At 35.3% G+C, this 17427-nt stretch overlaps 1 protein-coding gene across 1 annotated transcript in view; it reads left to right on the forward strand.

Moving 5' to 3' along the window:
* Positions 1–17414, forward strand: part of TARBP1 (tRNA guanosine 2 -O-methyltransferase TARBP1) — a 34722-nt gene extending 17308 nt beyond the window's left edge. Inside the window, exons 14-30 of the mRNA XM_070932555.1 lie at positions 168–329; positions 1702–1892; positions 2240–2492; positions 2581–2769; positions 4920–5116; positions 5357–5428; positions 6480–6600; positions 8440–8550; positions 9836–9985; positions 10236–10322; positions 11000–11196; positions 12432–12513; positions 13439–13610; positions 13830–14021; positions 14629–14753; positions 15306–15442; positions 16438–17414. Of these exons, the coding sequence (XP_070788656.1) occupies positions 168–329; positions 1702–1892; positions 2240–2492; positions 2581–2769; positions 4920–5116; positions 5357–5428; positions 6480–6600; positions 8440–8550; positions 9836–9985; positions 10236–10322; positions 11000–11196; positions 12432–12513; positions 13439–13610; positions 13830–14021; positions 14629–14753; positions 15306–15442; positions 16438–16612 (2613 nt within the window). The 3' untranslated portion in view covers positions 16613–17414. The remainder of the gene's footprint in view (positions 1–167; positions 330–1701; positions 1893–2239; positions 2493–2580; positions 2770–4919; positions 5117–5356; positions 5429–6479; positions 6601–8439; positions 8551–9835; positions 9986–10235; positions 10323–10999; positions 11197–12431; positions 12514–13438; positions 13611–13829; positions 14022–14628; positions 14754–15305; positions 15443–16437) is intronic.
* The last annotated feature ends 13 nt before the right edge of the window (positions 17415–17427 follow it).

The raw sequence follows: 17427 nt of genomic DNA on the forward strand, positions 1-17427 counted from the left end.
TACAAGACTGCAGCTGCCAATCAGTTAGAGAGCTTAAAGAAAAATCTTCTTCAGAATGAATAAATTACTTGTTTAGACAATTGTATCAGTATATTGTGTCTTATGTGCAGATTTTTGTATTTTTTTTGTTATTGCAAAGATAACTAATATACTTTTTTTCATTTTAGATGTCACATCTGGAACACTGTAATTTATATCTGCAAGTGTTGTCAGAATTACTGAATTTCTATTCAGCCAGTGGATGGAGAAAAGGACCATTTCTCTGCACTTTTGTCTCATCTTTAATAAATACTTCTCTCTACAATCTGCAGGAGATACATGATGATGAGGTATTGTTGAGTTTACAATGGCCTATAGTTAAGAATGAACCAAAGCTTGCATCTATTGTATTTTCCCTGTTGATGCTGGGGGAGATGCTACCACATCTGCATTATTTATTAGTTTAGTATCTGCCCCAATGTCAGATAATAAACCCTACACAAAGTTTGCTAAGAGATCACTTGGTGGAGTCACACAGAACCTCTTAGAAAACCCCAGCAACAGCTATTCTTCAATAACACCATCAGTCAGAATCAGCTAGTTGCTATACTTAGTATACATGGTGAATATATTGTCAAAATAAGCACAGGTATTTTCTCAGACTGAAGCTTTATAAAAATGTTAAACTCAATTAAATACTCTGTTAAACAATTGCAGATCAATATTGGGTCAGAAGCATTAAATTGCAGATCAATATTGGGTCAGAAGCATTAAAATAGTGAAAATAATACTGTACCATAAATTAAGCAATTCTCCTGTGTTTTCACTTACTGCATGGGAACTTTTGAATTGGCAGAGGAACAAATAAAGTTTTAACACTGCAGTGTTGTAGTAGTACAAAAAATAGAAAAGATATTAATGTTATGAAATAGATAAGATGATGATTTTCTGGTATTAAAACTGTGTACAAATGACTCCAGGCTTGTTTTTTTTTTCTTGATTGTACATAATTTGAATTGTTGGAAGAAATAGGATGGATCAGGAATTGTATTTAGAGTAGACCTTTTCAAGCCAACATGAGTTAAATTAGTCATAATAATGGTTAAAACTATATGTGTTTAGGGAAGAAGAAAGCTTGATAAGGTTCTTACCTCTACCCCACTTGCCAGATTAAGAAAACTAGGAGTTTAATTTTTGTTTATCAGAGAGGAAATGTTAGGTAAAGCTAAAGGTTCCCCCGCACATGCTTGCTAGTCGTTTCTGGCTCTAGGGGGCAGTGCTCATCTCTGTTTCTAAGCCGAAGAGCCAGCGCTGTCCGAAGACATCTCCGTGGTCATGTGGCCGGTATGACTCGACGCCGAAGGCGCACGGAGCGCTGTTACCTTCCCACCAAAGTGGTCCCTATTTTTCTACTTGCATTTTTTTCGTGCTTTCGAACTGCTAGATTGGCAGAAGCTGGGACAAGTAATGGGAGCTCACTCCGTTACGCAACACTAGGGATTAGAACCGCTGAACTGCCGACCTTCTGATCGACAAGCTCAGCGTCTTAGCCACTGAGCCACTGCGTCCCCAAGGAAATGTTACCTCTGTTCAAATTAGTACATTTGTTACTATGTTCAAATTAGGACATATTCCCTATGTTCAAATTAGGACATATTTTACAGTTTTTTTAAAACAACAACAACAACAACACAACCATACCATTGTATTTACACCTTTTAGGACATAAAACTTGAAGAACAGATTCAGAAGGTAGTAAGTTTGGCAGCATTAAGGGTTGTTTGTGAAATTATGGATCAGAAGCCAGACCTTCAACTTCAGTTTCTACCAGCTGTTGACTCCCTTAAAACGGCTATTTTCAGCACCCAACTTAACCATGTATTAAAGAAGCCTAACAACATGGAACAAAATAGGTACATATATTGCTCAACATTTTTTTTCTACTGAAATATTTTACTATTACATTAGTAATACTCTACCTTTTAATGTCTACCTTAAAAATCAAAATATTTTATAGATATTTTTATGACTTTCTAATTATTGGTGTCTAGCTATTATTCCTTTTAGGGCTTAATTAAAACCTGAGAAAGCTTATGTAAATGTATTTTCTTCTAAATATAGGTTTGGCAGGTTGCGCTAATACAGAAATTGCCATTTCTGTTTCTTTTACTTTTAATATATCTTGTTATTATATATAATAATACATAATAATTTATATATTACTAAAATTTACATTGTAATCTGATTTTTCTTTTTACAGTTCAGTTGAAGAAGCAGCATCTCATGAAGGATGGGGGAAAATTGTAGCACGTTACATACATGATCAGTGGGTTTGTCTTCATTTTGTTCTCGACAATTATCAAAATCTTTCCAAGGACAAACATTTAGAACAACATTTTTATGATGTTCAGGACTACAAAAGAATGTTACAGTCTGCGCTAGAAGCAATAATGATTCTTCCTTCTGACCATGTTTTACCAGTTTTTCACTGCATGAAAATATTTGTTTCCAAGGTAAATCCTACAAAACAATGTGGGATTTTATTATGTATTTTAAATTTGGTCTTGTCTTGAATTAAATGTGATTTCTGCTTGCCTTTAGCTTATGGAATCTTCTGAATCTCTATGCATAGAAGCTTTTGAAATGTCATGGAAAATAATATTTTCTCTTAGCAACACACAACTGATATTTTGGCCTAATTTAAAAGCTTTTATTCAACTTGTGTTTGATCCTGAAATTCTTGTTACCGCAGCCAAGTTCAAGAGTGAAGCATACCTAAAGATAAAAGAGGTGAAATATTTAAAACTGCTGTTGTGTCTTGTATATTTTTAATTACTGAATTCAGATGAACCTATGTAGACTAAAGTTGAAACATGGAAGCACCTTTTGCTTCTTTTTTCCTGAGCTTTAGGAAGCCTCTGATTCACCAGGTAATGATAGGTACCAGTTTCATATCAAGCCAAGATACTGAACAACAGATGTTCAGTATCTCATCCCCTCATCCCCATATTTCACAGACATTGAATGTAACAATATACATTTATGGGCAGCATAAAAAATTAATCATATAATTTTAAACAAGGCATTTTTAATGCAAGCAAGCACTGAAACAATAAAATCCAAACTAAAAATATCCAGATATTCCAACAGCAGAAAACAGCTAAAAATGGTTAATTCCAAACTGCAAGAATTTATAGAGAGCTCACTTTGATTTGGAATATAAAAAGTGTCTATTAATTGATTATTTATTAATTGTTTATGCTGCCCATAAAAAAATGAAAAGTGACTCTGGGCAGTTGAATCAAGCTTCTTGATTAAAAATTAGTTCTGCGGTGAGGCTACAACTACTAAAAGTTATGAATTTATTCCAGTTATGCTGCTCTAGGTACAGGTAGTCCTTAACTTATAGCCACAATTGAGACTGGAATCTTGATTGCTGGTTGTTAAGTGAGATGCCCATATGACTGCTTCACTCAATGACTGCAGTCACAACATTCCTGGTTGCAGTCAATAAGCAATCTCCTGGGTTATTAAGTAGAAAGAGCCAAAAAGCTGCCTGCTGAAGATTTCTGCTCTACGGGAGGAGCCGCAAGAACAGAGCTGAAGTCTTTAAAATGAAAAAATTCCCGTCCCCTCCATCCTTCTCTGCTTGCAACTTTCCTTGCTGGCTTCTCAATTGATTTTCTGGGGAAGCCAACAGAGAAGATTGCAGATTGTATCACATGATTGTGGGGTGCTTGGCAACCAGTTGTAAATGCAAGTCAGTGACCAAGCACCCAAAATGCAATGAAGGAGAGGTGGGGGAGGGGGAGGCAGCTTGATGTTTTATGGTCCCTGGAAGTGCTTTATGGGATGTAAAGCACTCTCTGAGGCCATTGTAACTTTGAACTGTCAGTAAACAATCAGTTGTAAGTTGAGGACTAACTATATCCTACTTCAACCAGTATAATACTTCCCTGAAATCTCCATTTAAAGTTGCATCAAGTTTACATAAAATATATATCCCTGGTATGAATTTGATCTTAGGAAACATTTTTAAATGTTGAAAACACTTGTACATATCAAATTCTTTACTTTGAAATAACTCCTATATTCCTTCTTCAGTTTTTGTTTTATATTCTTTAATGAAAAGGTACTAATCCAAGTTTGACTGAAGTTTACAGTTAATGATTTATGCTGAGAATATTTATATTTCCTCTCTTGAAAGAGAGAATTCGTCCATGATAGCTAGAGAAGTTACTTATTGAAATTGTCAAAAAATTAAGAGTGTAGGAAGAAAATATAACTCAAATGGTATCAAGTAAAATTTAATTTCTTAACTTAATCTGTTATAATAGAACTCAGTTATTATATAACCATGAAAAGAAAGCTTCCTTATTTTAAGAAGGTCTTAAAATAATGCTTTTTGGGAAATCATTCAATGTCAGCCAAGCAGATTTCCATTCAAATAATTGGACTTCTCTTCCACCTTTTAATTCAACTTTTACAGATGTGCACTAGACAAGGGGTCCCTAACCCCTGGGCCGCAGCCCACTACACTACCGGGCCATGACCTATTCGTAACCAGGCTGCGCGAGTGGCAGGCTGGCTCACATGCACGCCTGCGCAGCTCAACTTGTGCGAGAAGTGGGCTGGCGTATGTGCACACATGCATGCAACTCAACTTGCACAAGTTGAGTTGCACACATGCGCATATCCTCTGCCTACTGCTCATGCGGCCCTGTTCCCCTCCCCCCCCTCCGCCGGGCCGCCTAGCCACAAAGGTTGGGAACTGCTGCACTAGAGGTTACCCAACACCAGGGAACTAGTTTAGAGGAGGTCTGGATAACTACAAGAGGGAAGGAGAATCCTCCTGTTTGACGATTTCATATCTACATGAAATACAATTTATGTGTTTTATTTTGTTCTACAGTCAATTACGTTTTCCTCCCTTCTCTCAGATTATATTTCAAATGATTGAACTTTCATCTACAAAGACTGGAATCTTTAATGTTCTAGTAAGCCATTGCTGTCAATCTTGGCTGTTTCCTCCTGGTGAAATAACTACTGTGGAAAATGCCTTTTCAAATGCTGGCAACTACATTGAACTCCTTATTGAGGCTTGTTTGTTTGGAACTATTTTCAGGCGTGATCAAAGGTAAAAACCAGAGCAAAATAAAAACCACACTATGCATGCTTGTTTCTCACTGTCTTTATCTTTATGCTGTCACACACTCAGCAAACTCCTGCCATTCTCGGGAATAAAATATCCTAACACATTGTATTTGTTTTGCTGTGAAGTTATGGTGATTGATAGCATAATCAATAATAAATTATTGAGTTAACACTACTTTAATTTCCTTTTTGTGTTCATTTTTAAATATAAATTAATTTCAAGACTCGTTCAGGAGGTGTACGCTTTTGTTGAAAATCTTGGAGATCAATGTGCAGCAAATGTTGTTACAGAAAGGTCAGTATCAACTTGTTTTATAATAGTTTATAATATATCTATATATATATATTATTTTCATAGAGTACAATTTGATATCACCTCTTTCCCAATATTCCTTTGCTCACATTTAATTTTAATATGGGGTTCTAATTGATTAAACTTAAGCCCAATATTGTACATTTGTGAAAACTGATGTAGTACATTCTGTTACTAAGTCCATTTACTGAAAATTCTAAATTCAGACAACTATGGTATGAAAGTTAAATATGTTTAATTCTAGACTGCTAAGAGCTCACCATGAAAAGTGTGAGGCAGTTATAATTGCTGTCTAGCTTTTTGAACACTAACTTCAGTATCAAAAAACCTGCTCCGTCATTTCCATGAATTCTAAGGACTCCTTACAGAACTAAAGAGACTTCACAGGAAAAAAGTAGTCAAAATCAAAATACGTAATATGCTGGATTCCTTTGAATTCAGCTAAGATAGATTTGATAGGATCAAGATTTTAGATCTTGACTTTATGACTTGGTTAATCAAGGATGGAATGCTGAACTAAGCAGATTTTTTTAGTTTTGTCTTGCCTAAAAAGGATATTGAAATTTATTCATTGGCATCTTTTGTTTCAATCTTAGTATGGAGACAGTCTGTCTTTTTTGTTTTCATAAAGAAATATAATTAACTGGTATTAAAAATAGTTAATGTTTAAAAGAATACCAGTCATGTATAAAATGCTTCAAACTTTTGTTTGTACTGTGAGTATTTTATCCTATTTTCCCCACAACTGAGGGGAAGAGAGGTCTGAGAGAGAGAGACTGGCTCAAAGTCACTCAGCTGGTTTTCATGGCTAGGCAGAACTTAAACTCAGTCCCACTTTGTAGCCTAGAGCCTCAACTACTAGACCAAACCGGCTCTCCATAAATACATGGGAATGAAGGGAATGTGTTTTCATGAGATCTTAGTAAACCATATGTAAATGTGTACGTGGTTGCTGAATAAATTTAAATGTATAAGACTAATTCAGAAAATATAAAAGTTAATTCTGATATATAATTACCATAATATATTACAGTAAGAACAGAGATGACCATTATGTGCGAGTTTGTGCTATCAAATTTATCTGCTTGCTGGATGAATCAAACAAGCAGCACAAGAAATTTATAGGAGATTTTGTCATGAAACTACTTGATAAAGTAAGAATATGCTTATAGTGCTCTCTCTATAAAAACAGTTGTATGAACAGGAATGTTATTGAATTGCCATTTCCCTAATTGCCAATCAGATATCACCTTTGGGTGATCTTTCCTTGATTCCCAGCCGTTTTGCATAGTTCCTCCTCTTCAGAAAGAAGAGTTTGGCCCTGCATGACTGCAGAATCAGGAGGAAGATAGAACCTCTGTAAGATGAGTAGCATCTTGGTTTGGCAGAGAGACAATAAGGATCCCCCTTGATGGGGTAGTTGTTTCTCAGATACTACTAGGAGAGGGTCTGTCATGAAACATGGCTATGGAAACTAGTACTAGAAAGCCTCCCTGTGATTTTTAGCAGAAGAGGAAATTCAGTCCCAGTCTACAGTCTTCTGCTTCCTTAGCCACCATATGTTCTTCATCATGCCCTACCAGTGGGCCTCATCCTTTGACTCCAAGCTGGCAGCCTCAACCTGCCTTTGTTCCATATTTGGCCAATTATTCCTCTTCATTGCCTTTGGTTTTCTGATATTTAGAGAAGGTACTCACTGATTTCCCACAAAGTCTGCTGGGTTGCCTCATCCCAGTGTTCCTGGGAGGAATGAGCAACAATATATATTACCAGCAACTGCACTCAATGCCTGAAGGTTATCCCAGTCACCTAGTTAAAGCAAGCAGGCACCTTTATTGGGCAGCAATGATATAGGAAGATGGCAGGGGCAGATGATTACTTTAGCAAAGTCATCAGTTCATATTGGATGGGAGAAAGCAACGGTAAACCATTCCCTATTTTTAACCAAAAAAAACCATATGGCTAGAAAATATAAAATGATTGACAATATAGTGCTGGATGTTAAGTCCTCAGGTCGGATGGCATCGTAGTCCATAGATCAAGTTGCCAGTGTTGGGAAATAGTGATCTAGAAGAGCTGCTATCCCACTTTTTTATGCAGCTAAAGCAGCAAGTTATGTTTAGTTTTGGTGAGCAAACCTTAAAAAAGGGTGAAGATAGGAAGCAAGGTAGTGGATCATCTGCTGTATCTAAAGCCGTGATGGTGAACTTATGGCACACGTGCCAGAGGTGGCACACAGCGCCCTCTCTGATGGCACATGAGCTGTTGCCCCAGTTCGGTTCCTCTGCACATGTGTGCGCGCCTCCCACTGGCCAGCTGATCTTCGGGTCTCTGCTGCGCATGCATGGGGGTGTGCGCGGGGGGAACCTGTGCATGCATGCGTGGGGGATGGAGTGCATGCGCAGGGCCCGCACATGCATTGCATTTTGGAGGTTTGGGCACGCGCGCTTTGCGCACTCGGTCTGGAAAAGGTTAGCCATCACTGGTCTAAAACCTGCTATTGACCACAATGGGAATCTTTTTCTTTTTCTTTATTCCCTCTCCTTGACTTCATTGGAAAAGAGAATAGGAGCATGAGCCCTTAATCTTGCCTTGCTCTGTCTTTAGAGCATTTCATATTGGCTCTTATGGAGACAGAAAGAACAACAACACTGGGGCAACTTTGTGTTTGCGGGCACATACTTACATGTGCACATGCACACACAGCCAGTTTGGGGATTATTGCATGGTAATTCCTGCCTAGTAGTTTATCTGATGTGGGTTTTTGTCCAAAATAACTTTTGGTAAAGCAAAGCTTCAGAAAAAGAAGTCACCTCCCATAGCACGTTTTATAGTTTGCATGCTGTTTTAATAACATCATAAAATAAAGGACAATTTTAACTTTTGTTGTTAACTACTTCAGTCAATTCTTTTCATACAAGAGTATGTGAGATGTTTTATAGCATTTGTTGTTTGACTGAAATTAGAAGTATTCATATTTATATTCTTTGCAGGGTGAATTAATGTCCAAATCAAAAGTCCGCTATTATGTGAACTCCTTACAACATAGAATTGAAAATCGCCTGTGGCAGACATTGCTAGTCCTGTTTCCAAAACTTGATGAGGTATGGATCACTTCAAACCTGCGGTTATTAAAATTGTGTTACCATTTATACCATGGATATGTAGTACTATAAGTATCTAAGACTGTTCTGTGATTTCTTCTGAGGATAAATGCATGTCGTGCCTATTGTTTCCTAAATAGTTACGTTGCCATCTGAAATTGAGGTCATGGGATCTTCTTCCAATCAATTGTCTAATCCTACTTGTAGAACTCTTCCCTTCCTCATATTGTACACTTGAGGGTGATCATAATCTTCAACTGTTTTATTGATTTGCATTAATTTGTTAGACTTATATCCCACCTTTCATCCTGGATCTCAAAGTAGGATACATAGCATTCCCTCCTCCAGTTTTTCTCTGCAACAACCCTGCAGGGTAAATTGGAATGAGATAATGATTAGCACAAAATCACCCAGTGTGTTTCCATGGTTGAGGGTAGATTTGAATCAGGGTTTCCTTGGCCATAATACAACAATATAACCACCCCAGAGTGAGTTCATTTTGTTTTAAAATGTATTAGGCCTTTCTATATTTCATTGTGATTTGTCTTCTGATTATTGGCTGAGTTATAATGTACAGTAATGACCTACCTGTTCTATTCAATTCAAAGTTGCGTTCTCATATGTAACAATTTTGCTTTAATGGAGGGAAGGCCAAACACACCTTGCCCAAATTTCAAGCCTCTGCAGAAATGGCTGCTAGTTTGTAATTTTTGATAAGATAGAATCATAATGATTAAAGGCATGAGAAATAATATGACAATTTCACTCAGTTGAATTTACCTTTTGACTTAGCAGTTTGGAATACTGTTTTGTTCAATAGAAACAACAAAAAATGTGTGATCCTCTGCTTAGAATGACAGTGATCTTTTGTGGAGAAGAAACTTACTGGATATAGTGCAAGATACTGCTAGAAAAATATCACTTTTTAAATGTGTGTGTCATCTAGGGAGAGAGAAAATATCGAGGAAAGCTGCTGTACATGGGGAAAACCGTATAATACGTTGGTTACGATATTGACTAGGCATAAGGAGATCCTGGTTCTAGATGAGCCAACATAGTTCAACAGACTTCACATGGTGGTGGTTATCAGAAAATTAGTAGAAGGCAATGCTTGGGACATAATTTTATCTATTTATTTATTTGTCACATTTACACATCTATCCATCTCACATAGTGACATTAATCTTAAACTCCTGAAAGAAAAGCAGGGTATCAATTTAATAAATAAAATGTGATGAAGTTATCTGTAAATTAGAACTGATTTGGTTCCTGATATTTTATTTAGGATCTTTTATCAAGAATTGTTGACAGGATTCTTCAAGCTGGACATAATAATAATCAAGCATCAGTAAAGTATTTAATAGAGTGGAATATAATTCTGATTTTACACAAGTTTCCTCATTATCTTCAAAAATTCTGGAATTGCTTTAATTATGTAAGTAGCTACGTATTAAGGTATGAGTGAAGTACAAATAAAGAAGGGATTGTTTTTATAAAAATTGCATTCAAGGTTGTTAGAAAATATACTCCATTGACTTACTATTATTATTATTGAAAATATATGCTACATCAGAATAACAGTAGTTAGGATTCAGTATTAGGAAATCAAGAATGATTCTTATTAGGCTCAACATATTTTTACAAATTGAAAAATAATTGAGATTAATACAGGATTTATTTTTCAGGATGAAGATCAATTTAAAACTAGCATTTGCACATTTTTAGCAGTCCTGTCACATTTTGACATAATTCTCCAGAATACAGCTGAAAAAGTAAGTGCTTTTGTTTGAAATTTAAAAAGTTGGTTATAGAAAATAAATCCTGTTATCTGCTCTTGATACCATCCAGATGAGACTATTATTGTACATTTATATCAAGTTTCCCTTGAACATCTTTAAACCCATCAAAGATCTGTTTGGCCTCAATATCTAATCTAGTATCCTGTTTCTTTCAGGGACCAAATAACATAGGAAATCTCCCTGTGTCAGTCAGTTAGTTTGATAAACAACTGGTATAGAGACAGCATAGGGCCATCATAGATAGCACCAGGACAACCAAATCCTTTACTAATTTGTATAATTAATTTAATTTATAAAGCTTTAAAGCTCTAATTCGTTGCCTCTTAGTACATCTATTATATCTGTGCTGATGTAAACAAATTATTTCCTTTGGCCAATAGAAAAAATGATATATATTAAATGATATGAAGCATTTAACTTTGTTGTGTGAATCCAACATTAATGGGGTTTTTCTTCCCTCCTCCCCAGACATTATCGTATATCCTAGTACCACAAGTACTTAGGATTTTTAAAGAGAATATTAATGTATTCAATCTTTACAGGGCTAGTTCATCTAGATTCATGGCAGTTTATATGAATTTTATTTTTTTGTATCTTCCTACTTTGCTGAGTAGAGTCAAAGATTAAAGTACGATTCTCTCTCTCTCTAGATATCAGCCTTGAAGAAAGCGCTAATTGTTGTCCTACAGTGGTGCTTCCATCACAATTTTAGTATTCGGCTTTATGCTTTGATTGCACTTAAAAAAATTTGGGGAATGTGCAAAGCATCACATGTGAACGATTTTGATACTTTAACTTCAGTTATTGAATGTAGTCTAAATCAAGTGGAACTCATGCATGGCACAGGGTTAGTAGTGCATGTTTTAATTTAAAATATGGCTCTTTTTGTTGTCATGAAATGGTAAAAAGACTTCTTAGTTGATTCCTAGATAGGTTTGAGGAGCAATTTGGTACTACTTTAATGATAATCTCATATCAAAGACATCCAAAGAAATTACAGTGCAATCATAAACAAGATTTAGAATTAAATCTCATAGAGGCATTGTATCTCAACTCTGAGGAATTATATTTACCTTACAACTGCCTTTGGATTTTGAATTCCTTAGGATGCTCTCAGTCCTTAAATATGTATCATCTTTTGTGACCTTCTGACAAGCGAAGTCAATGGGGAAGCCAAATTCACTTAACAATCATGCTACTAACTTAATAACTGCAGTGATTCGTTTAATGACTGTGGCAAAATTAACTTAACAACTGTCTTGCTTATCAATAGAAATTTTGCATTCAATTGTGATCATAAGTCTACCTGTACCCATAATGGAATTGATATCATAACAGAGAATTGAGCCACAGTGACTCCAATATAATGATTAATTCTTGTGCATTTGTACCAAAATTATTTTTTACAGACCTATTCTTTATTGTACCTACCGGTGACAAACTACCTGCTGTTTTCTAAACTTTTAAATACTGTAAACATTTACATACTGTCAATTACATTTTATATCATTGTGGGACTGTGATTAACAATCAAAAATTATTCCACATAATTGATACCATAAGAAACTAAACTGTAATCCATCAGTCTATCAATCTACTTTTAAACAGGAATGGTCTATACCAGTGATGGCTAACCTTTTTGCCGTTGCATGCCAAAAGCAGGCAGAGTGGGGGGGATTGCACGCGTGTGTGCCCACACCCATAATTCAATGCGCCCCATTCCCCCATGCATGCATGTATGACCCTCCCGCTCTCCCCCCACTTTTGGCACGTGATGGCATGGTAGGCCCATTTTTTTGCCCTCCCCAGGCTCCAGAGGCTTTCTAGGAGCCTGGGGAGGGCGAAAACAGCCTTCCCCCCAAAAAGAGCCTGTTTCCCGACTTCTGGTGGGCCCGGAAAGCCTGAAAATCAGCTGGCCAGCGCACATGTGTGCTGGACTGAGATAGGGCAATGCTTGCGTATCCACAGATATGGCTCCGTTTGCCACCGTGGCACCCTTGCCATAGGTTTGCCATCATGGGTCTATACAGAATGTTTCTTGTTACATCACATCTTAATACCTTTTTTTTTAATCATCTGCAGGAATGCTAAAAAGAATTGGCAGCGCATCCAGAAACATTTTTTCTTTGAATATTTTCATCCACTTAAGGATTACTGTCTTGAGGTAAGGACAGAATTAGGCATTTTAAAAAAATTTTTTTGCCTATCTTTGTATCTGCTTTACCAAGAAATAGTGTTGTAAGACTTTTTAATATATTTCAATATATAGCTTTAAATAATCCCATAATGTCATAAAGCACATCAGATTTGGTAGGATTCCTTACATGGATTAATGGATTCCTTAATCCATTAATCCATTATTTATTGAGTAATCATATTAAATAAATATTCAAATTAGATGAAACATTTTAATCTATTTCATCAGAATCATATTTTAAATTAACTCATATTTTTCCAATTTGGCAACTTTAAAATGTATGACTTTCAAATCCCCATCATATTGGTTTGGGAGTTCTTGAAGTCCACACGTTAAACTTGTCAAGTTTGCTATGGGCAAAAAATGGGACTAATTCTGTTTAAGCCTTTGTAAACTATTTAGAAGAAACAATAGAACACAGATAAGATTTTTTTAAAATCTAAAAGTAAACAAGCACCATATTATTTGGTATAAAAAATCTGCAGCAATTATTAATAGAAAAGTAAATGTTTATATCTATTATATATGATGCCATATTTTTTACTGAATAAGCCATTGTGTGCTGCTTCAATTCAAGCTGATTTGTGTTATTTTTATAAAAACATCTAAACTTTGTTCCACTTATATGCTTATTTTGCAGAATAAGCAAAAGCCACCTAAGCCATCCATATTTAAAAATAAGAAAACTTTCATCTTAAGGTTAAATGTGCCTACCTGCCTTTAAAACCAATTGGAATTCAAGCATATTTAATCATCAGTTTGACAGAAGCTGATCTTTCCATAGATATAGAATATACAGCTACTTGGAAGCAAGACAAGCATCATTGGTTGTCTTTTGCTTAAAATGTTACATTGAAGTGGAAGTTGATACTTCAAAATATTATTTTTTTAGACAATATTTTACACGCTGCCACGCCTTTCAGAAACTCCTGAAGAGGAATGGATCTCTCTCTCTAAATTTACGGCATTCAGAGATATTCCATTGAGTTCAACATTTCCATCCTGCCATTCTCAAACTACACTTCTTGACCTTAAGCCAAATGACTGGACTCAGCAAGATATCGGTAATAATAGTGATCATCAGAAGCTAAACAGCATTAGGAAATAATTTGTGCTGGTCGAATAGTTATACATATTTTATAAAGACTCTAAAATATATTTATGATATTTAAGAGCATAATTACTGAGCATGCAGACTATATTTGTCCTAAGTACTTAAGTCCTAGAATGCTGAGATTCTTAAATAGATTATTTCATTTAGCTAATTACATAATTTCTCTCAGGACTGAACTTAGCTGAGCCCAATAATGAAAGGCGGTGGATGAATGTTCAGAAAAAAATTATCCCTTGCAAAGCCAGTGCTCCTGATTTGGATCTGGAGCTTATATTTCAAGATCGTGCCACTAAACTTGGAAAATCAAACAGGAAATTGATTGTAGTTGCTTCACTCATTGATAAACCCACCAATTTAGGAGGTAAACATTTACTCATTTTAAACTACTTATAGGTTTTGTTTTGTTTTTACATTGCATGCCTTATATTTACAAAGTAACAAACCTAGTTTAGCCTAGAAAACAAATTGAGGATTTAAAAAACAGGAAATGGGTTCTTATAGTTTAATTTTCAAACTGTTTACACAAGAGAGAAATGTCTTTTTTTCCCTTAATTGTGTTAATATAGTATAATATAATTAGTATATTAGGCTATTTTAAGGAATAGTTGTCCTATGCAATGTGCATCTTTTATTTTAAAGGTTAGGCTTAAAGGTTATTATCTTTCTTTTATTTATTTATTGTGCCTTCAAGTCAGTTGATTCCTGGCAACTGCCTGGACAAACTTTGTAGTTTTTTTGGCAACATTGTTGCCTTCTTTGTAGAGCTGAGAGAGAATGACTGGCCCAGAGTCACCCAGACTAAGTAGGATTAGAACTCATGGCCTCCCAGTTTCTAGCCCGATGCTTTACGCACCACACCTCACTGCATGTTTGCAGCCTCAGTTTGAATCTCCTTCCCTGGTACTTATGTGCACCATTCAGTTGAGGAAATCAATTCCATATCGAAAGAGCTCTTGTTTTATTTGTAGGTTTGTGTCGAACATGTGAAATCTTCGGTGTTTCTGCTTTAACAGTTAGCAACCTCCATTATATAAACGACAAACAATTCCAGCATCTCAGCGTGTCTGCTGAACAATGGCTTTCTGTTATTGAAGTGAGTAAAGTAAACCTTCCCTGTTCTGTCACAGACATGCAAGTAAATTGGTATACAATCTCTTCCTGGTTTTCATGTAGTTGCATCAAGTTGGACACTATAAATTGATCTGCATTAATTTTATGGTGTTATATATTAGTTGCAAAATTTAAAGGGACAGTCCAACTTCAGCATTATTATCTCTTTGATTTCAGTAGAATTATAATTGTGGGTTTTTCATATATAGTCAATTCTAGCAGACAAGGGGAGGAAAGAGTGAGCCTCACTTTGGGGCTTTGTATGGGCAGCTCTTTTGAATCAGACACCAAATTAACTAATATACTTAGTTACTGGTGAAATGCTGTGAATGGCACCCAGCTGAGGACTTGTTTACCATTCTTGAACTAGGGCAGCATTTTGATCCGTACAATCAAAATGAAAAGGCTTCCGTCTACATAGTATTAGCCAGGATAGATCTATTCAGTCAGAACATGCTATATCTTGCTTAGTGTGCTAATGTAAAGTACACACTTCCAAACCCTAATACTAATCTCATTTTTCAAAAATTTACAGGTAAAGCCATTTCAGCTTATTGAATATTTGGAACAGAAGAAAACTGAAGGCTATTCTATAATAGGGGTGGAGCAAACAGCCAAAAGTTGCAATTTAATGGAATATTTCTTTCCAGAGAAATCCCTGTTATTATTGGGGTAACAAAAAACCTAATTCTAATAAAATTTTCAAATGTATTTTGGGTAGAGAATACTGACAACAATTCAGAAAATAAAAAGAAACAGTTTTGCCTGTGCACTGCAGAACCTTTCCTTAGGGAGCTACATTCCCTAGTGATTTATCTATTAGGCAGCCACATACTGATAGTAGGTAGGTTGAAAATTGTACTATCTCTGCAGTACAAGTATGCACCAAAGACAAATTCCTTGTGTGTCCAATCACACGGCCAATAAAGAATTCTGTTCTGTTCTGTTCTGTTCTGTTCTGTTCTGTTCTGTTCTATTCTATTCTATTCTATTCTATTCTATTCTATTCTATTCTATTCTATTCTATTCTATTCTATTCTATTCTATTCTATTCTATTCTATTCTGATAAAATGCAGGAGAATAAAACTGGGCCACTTATATTTGGTGGATACTTGATTGTACCTAGCAGAAGTTCTAAAAAAAAAAGAGTTTTGAGTCCAAATCACATTATTCTCAGTGATAGTTCACAAATTGCTACAGTAATTGCTATCCATACTAAAGTACAAAAGACTGGTTTATTGTTAGTATTTATTGATTTTTTGTCCATGGCCTGGACCTCCAATAAAAAGTCCAATAGTATTTTGGAGTAGGAGAGTAGAAATGAAAATATATAAATCTGGTTATTGATCTTTCTAGCTCAATATTATCAGCAATTTTGACTGATGACTCTGATTCTGGGTTTATTATTTATTAGTTAATTTGGTTTAAAATGAGATTTTGTTGTATATGTTTTTAACTTGTGTTCGCCACCCTGAGTCCTTCTGGAGAAGGGCGGCATATAAATACATGAAATAAATAAATTTTACTGTATTCAATGGAGATATGGTTTTAGAAATACTGGCATTTGAACTTGATTTTTTTTCTACATGTGAAACCTGTGTTCTGCCATTGAGCAGTCTTCCATTTCTGCTAATGTAATGCATTTTTTGTTTCTTTTTTAAATCAGAAATGAACATGAGGGAATCCCAGCAAATGTAATTCAGCACCTGGACACTTGTGTAGAAATTCCTCAGCAAGGAGTTATTCGTTCACTTAATGTACATGTAAGTGGTGCTCTGCTCATTTGGGAATATACAAGACAGCAGATGGCCAAGGAAAAAGAACAAAGACAAAATGTTTAATTTTTGTTGAAGCTGATAACTCAATGGTGCTATAAATTCCCTGAAATGACTATAGCTACAATTTAATTACGTCTTTTGTATATCTTCATTTTAAACAAAATGAATGTTAATTTTTAAAACCATGACAGTATTAAAATTGTTTTTAATGCAGTTTTCGGTGCTAGTGAATTCTGATTATATTGCTGTAAACACTACTTGATAGTTCTGAAAGTGGTGGTAAATAATTACTAATTTGCAGCACAATTGGGTGCAGTGTAATTTCTGCAACTCCACAGAGCTGTCAAAAAATTAATAGAGCAACCTCTATGCTGTGCTGGACTATATAAATTTACTCCATTAACTTTTTCCATTATGCAGAAAATCTATTTGTATGGTCACTAATGAATCAAAAATGGACATTATCAAGATGCTGCACACAGCAATATAGCAACTCGCCATTTGACAATTCTAGTGTTTTTCTTGTTGCACTTGGTCATGACCGTGCAGTTTTCTGGCACTGGTTTTGGAGATATTTTTTTCAACATATACTCAAGTATTTTTGGTGTTTTCCAAATCCAGCATTAACTCAAACTGATCAGTTTCTAAAAACTGTATATATGTCTACAAATTTTAATTCAACATATTAAACAAAGTGATTTCCCATACATCTGGATCAACCAAAATGAAATATTTAAGGGTGTTACTGTTGATAATTAAAAAAATTATTCAAGATGTAATTTATACAAAGGACCACTGAAATACACTAGACATTACTTTATCGGTACATTGGGGAAAACTTTTGGAAGAGAGTATTTGCAGTGAAAACATGATACAAG

This window comes from Pituophis catenifer, unplaced genomic scaffold (genome assembly GCF_029215685.1).
Source record: "Pituophis catenifer annectens isolate HBS135680 unplaced genomic scaffold, rPitCat1.0.hap2 SCAF_1, whole genome shotgun sequence".
Taxonomy (NCBI): domain Eukaryota; kingdom Metazoa; phylum Chordata; class Lepidosauria; order Squamata; family Colubridae; genus Pituophis; species Pituophis catenifer.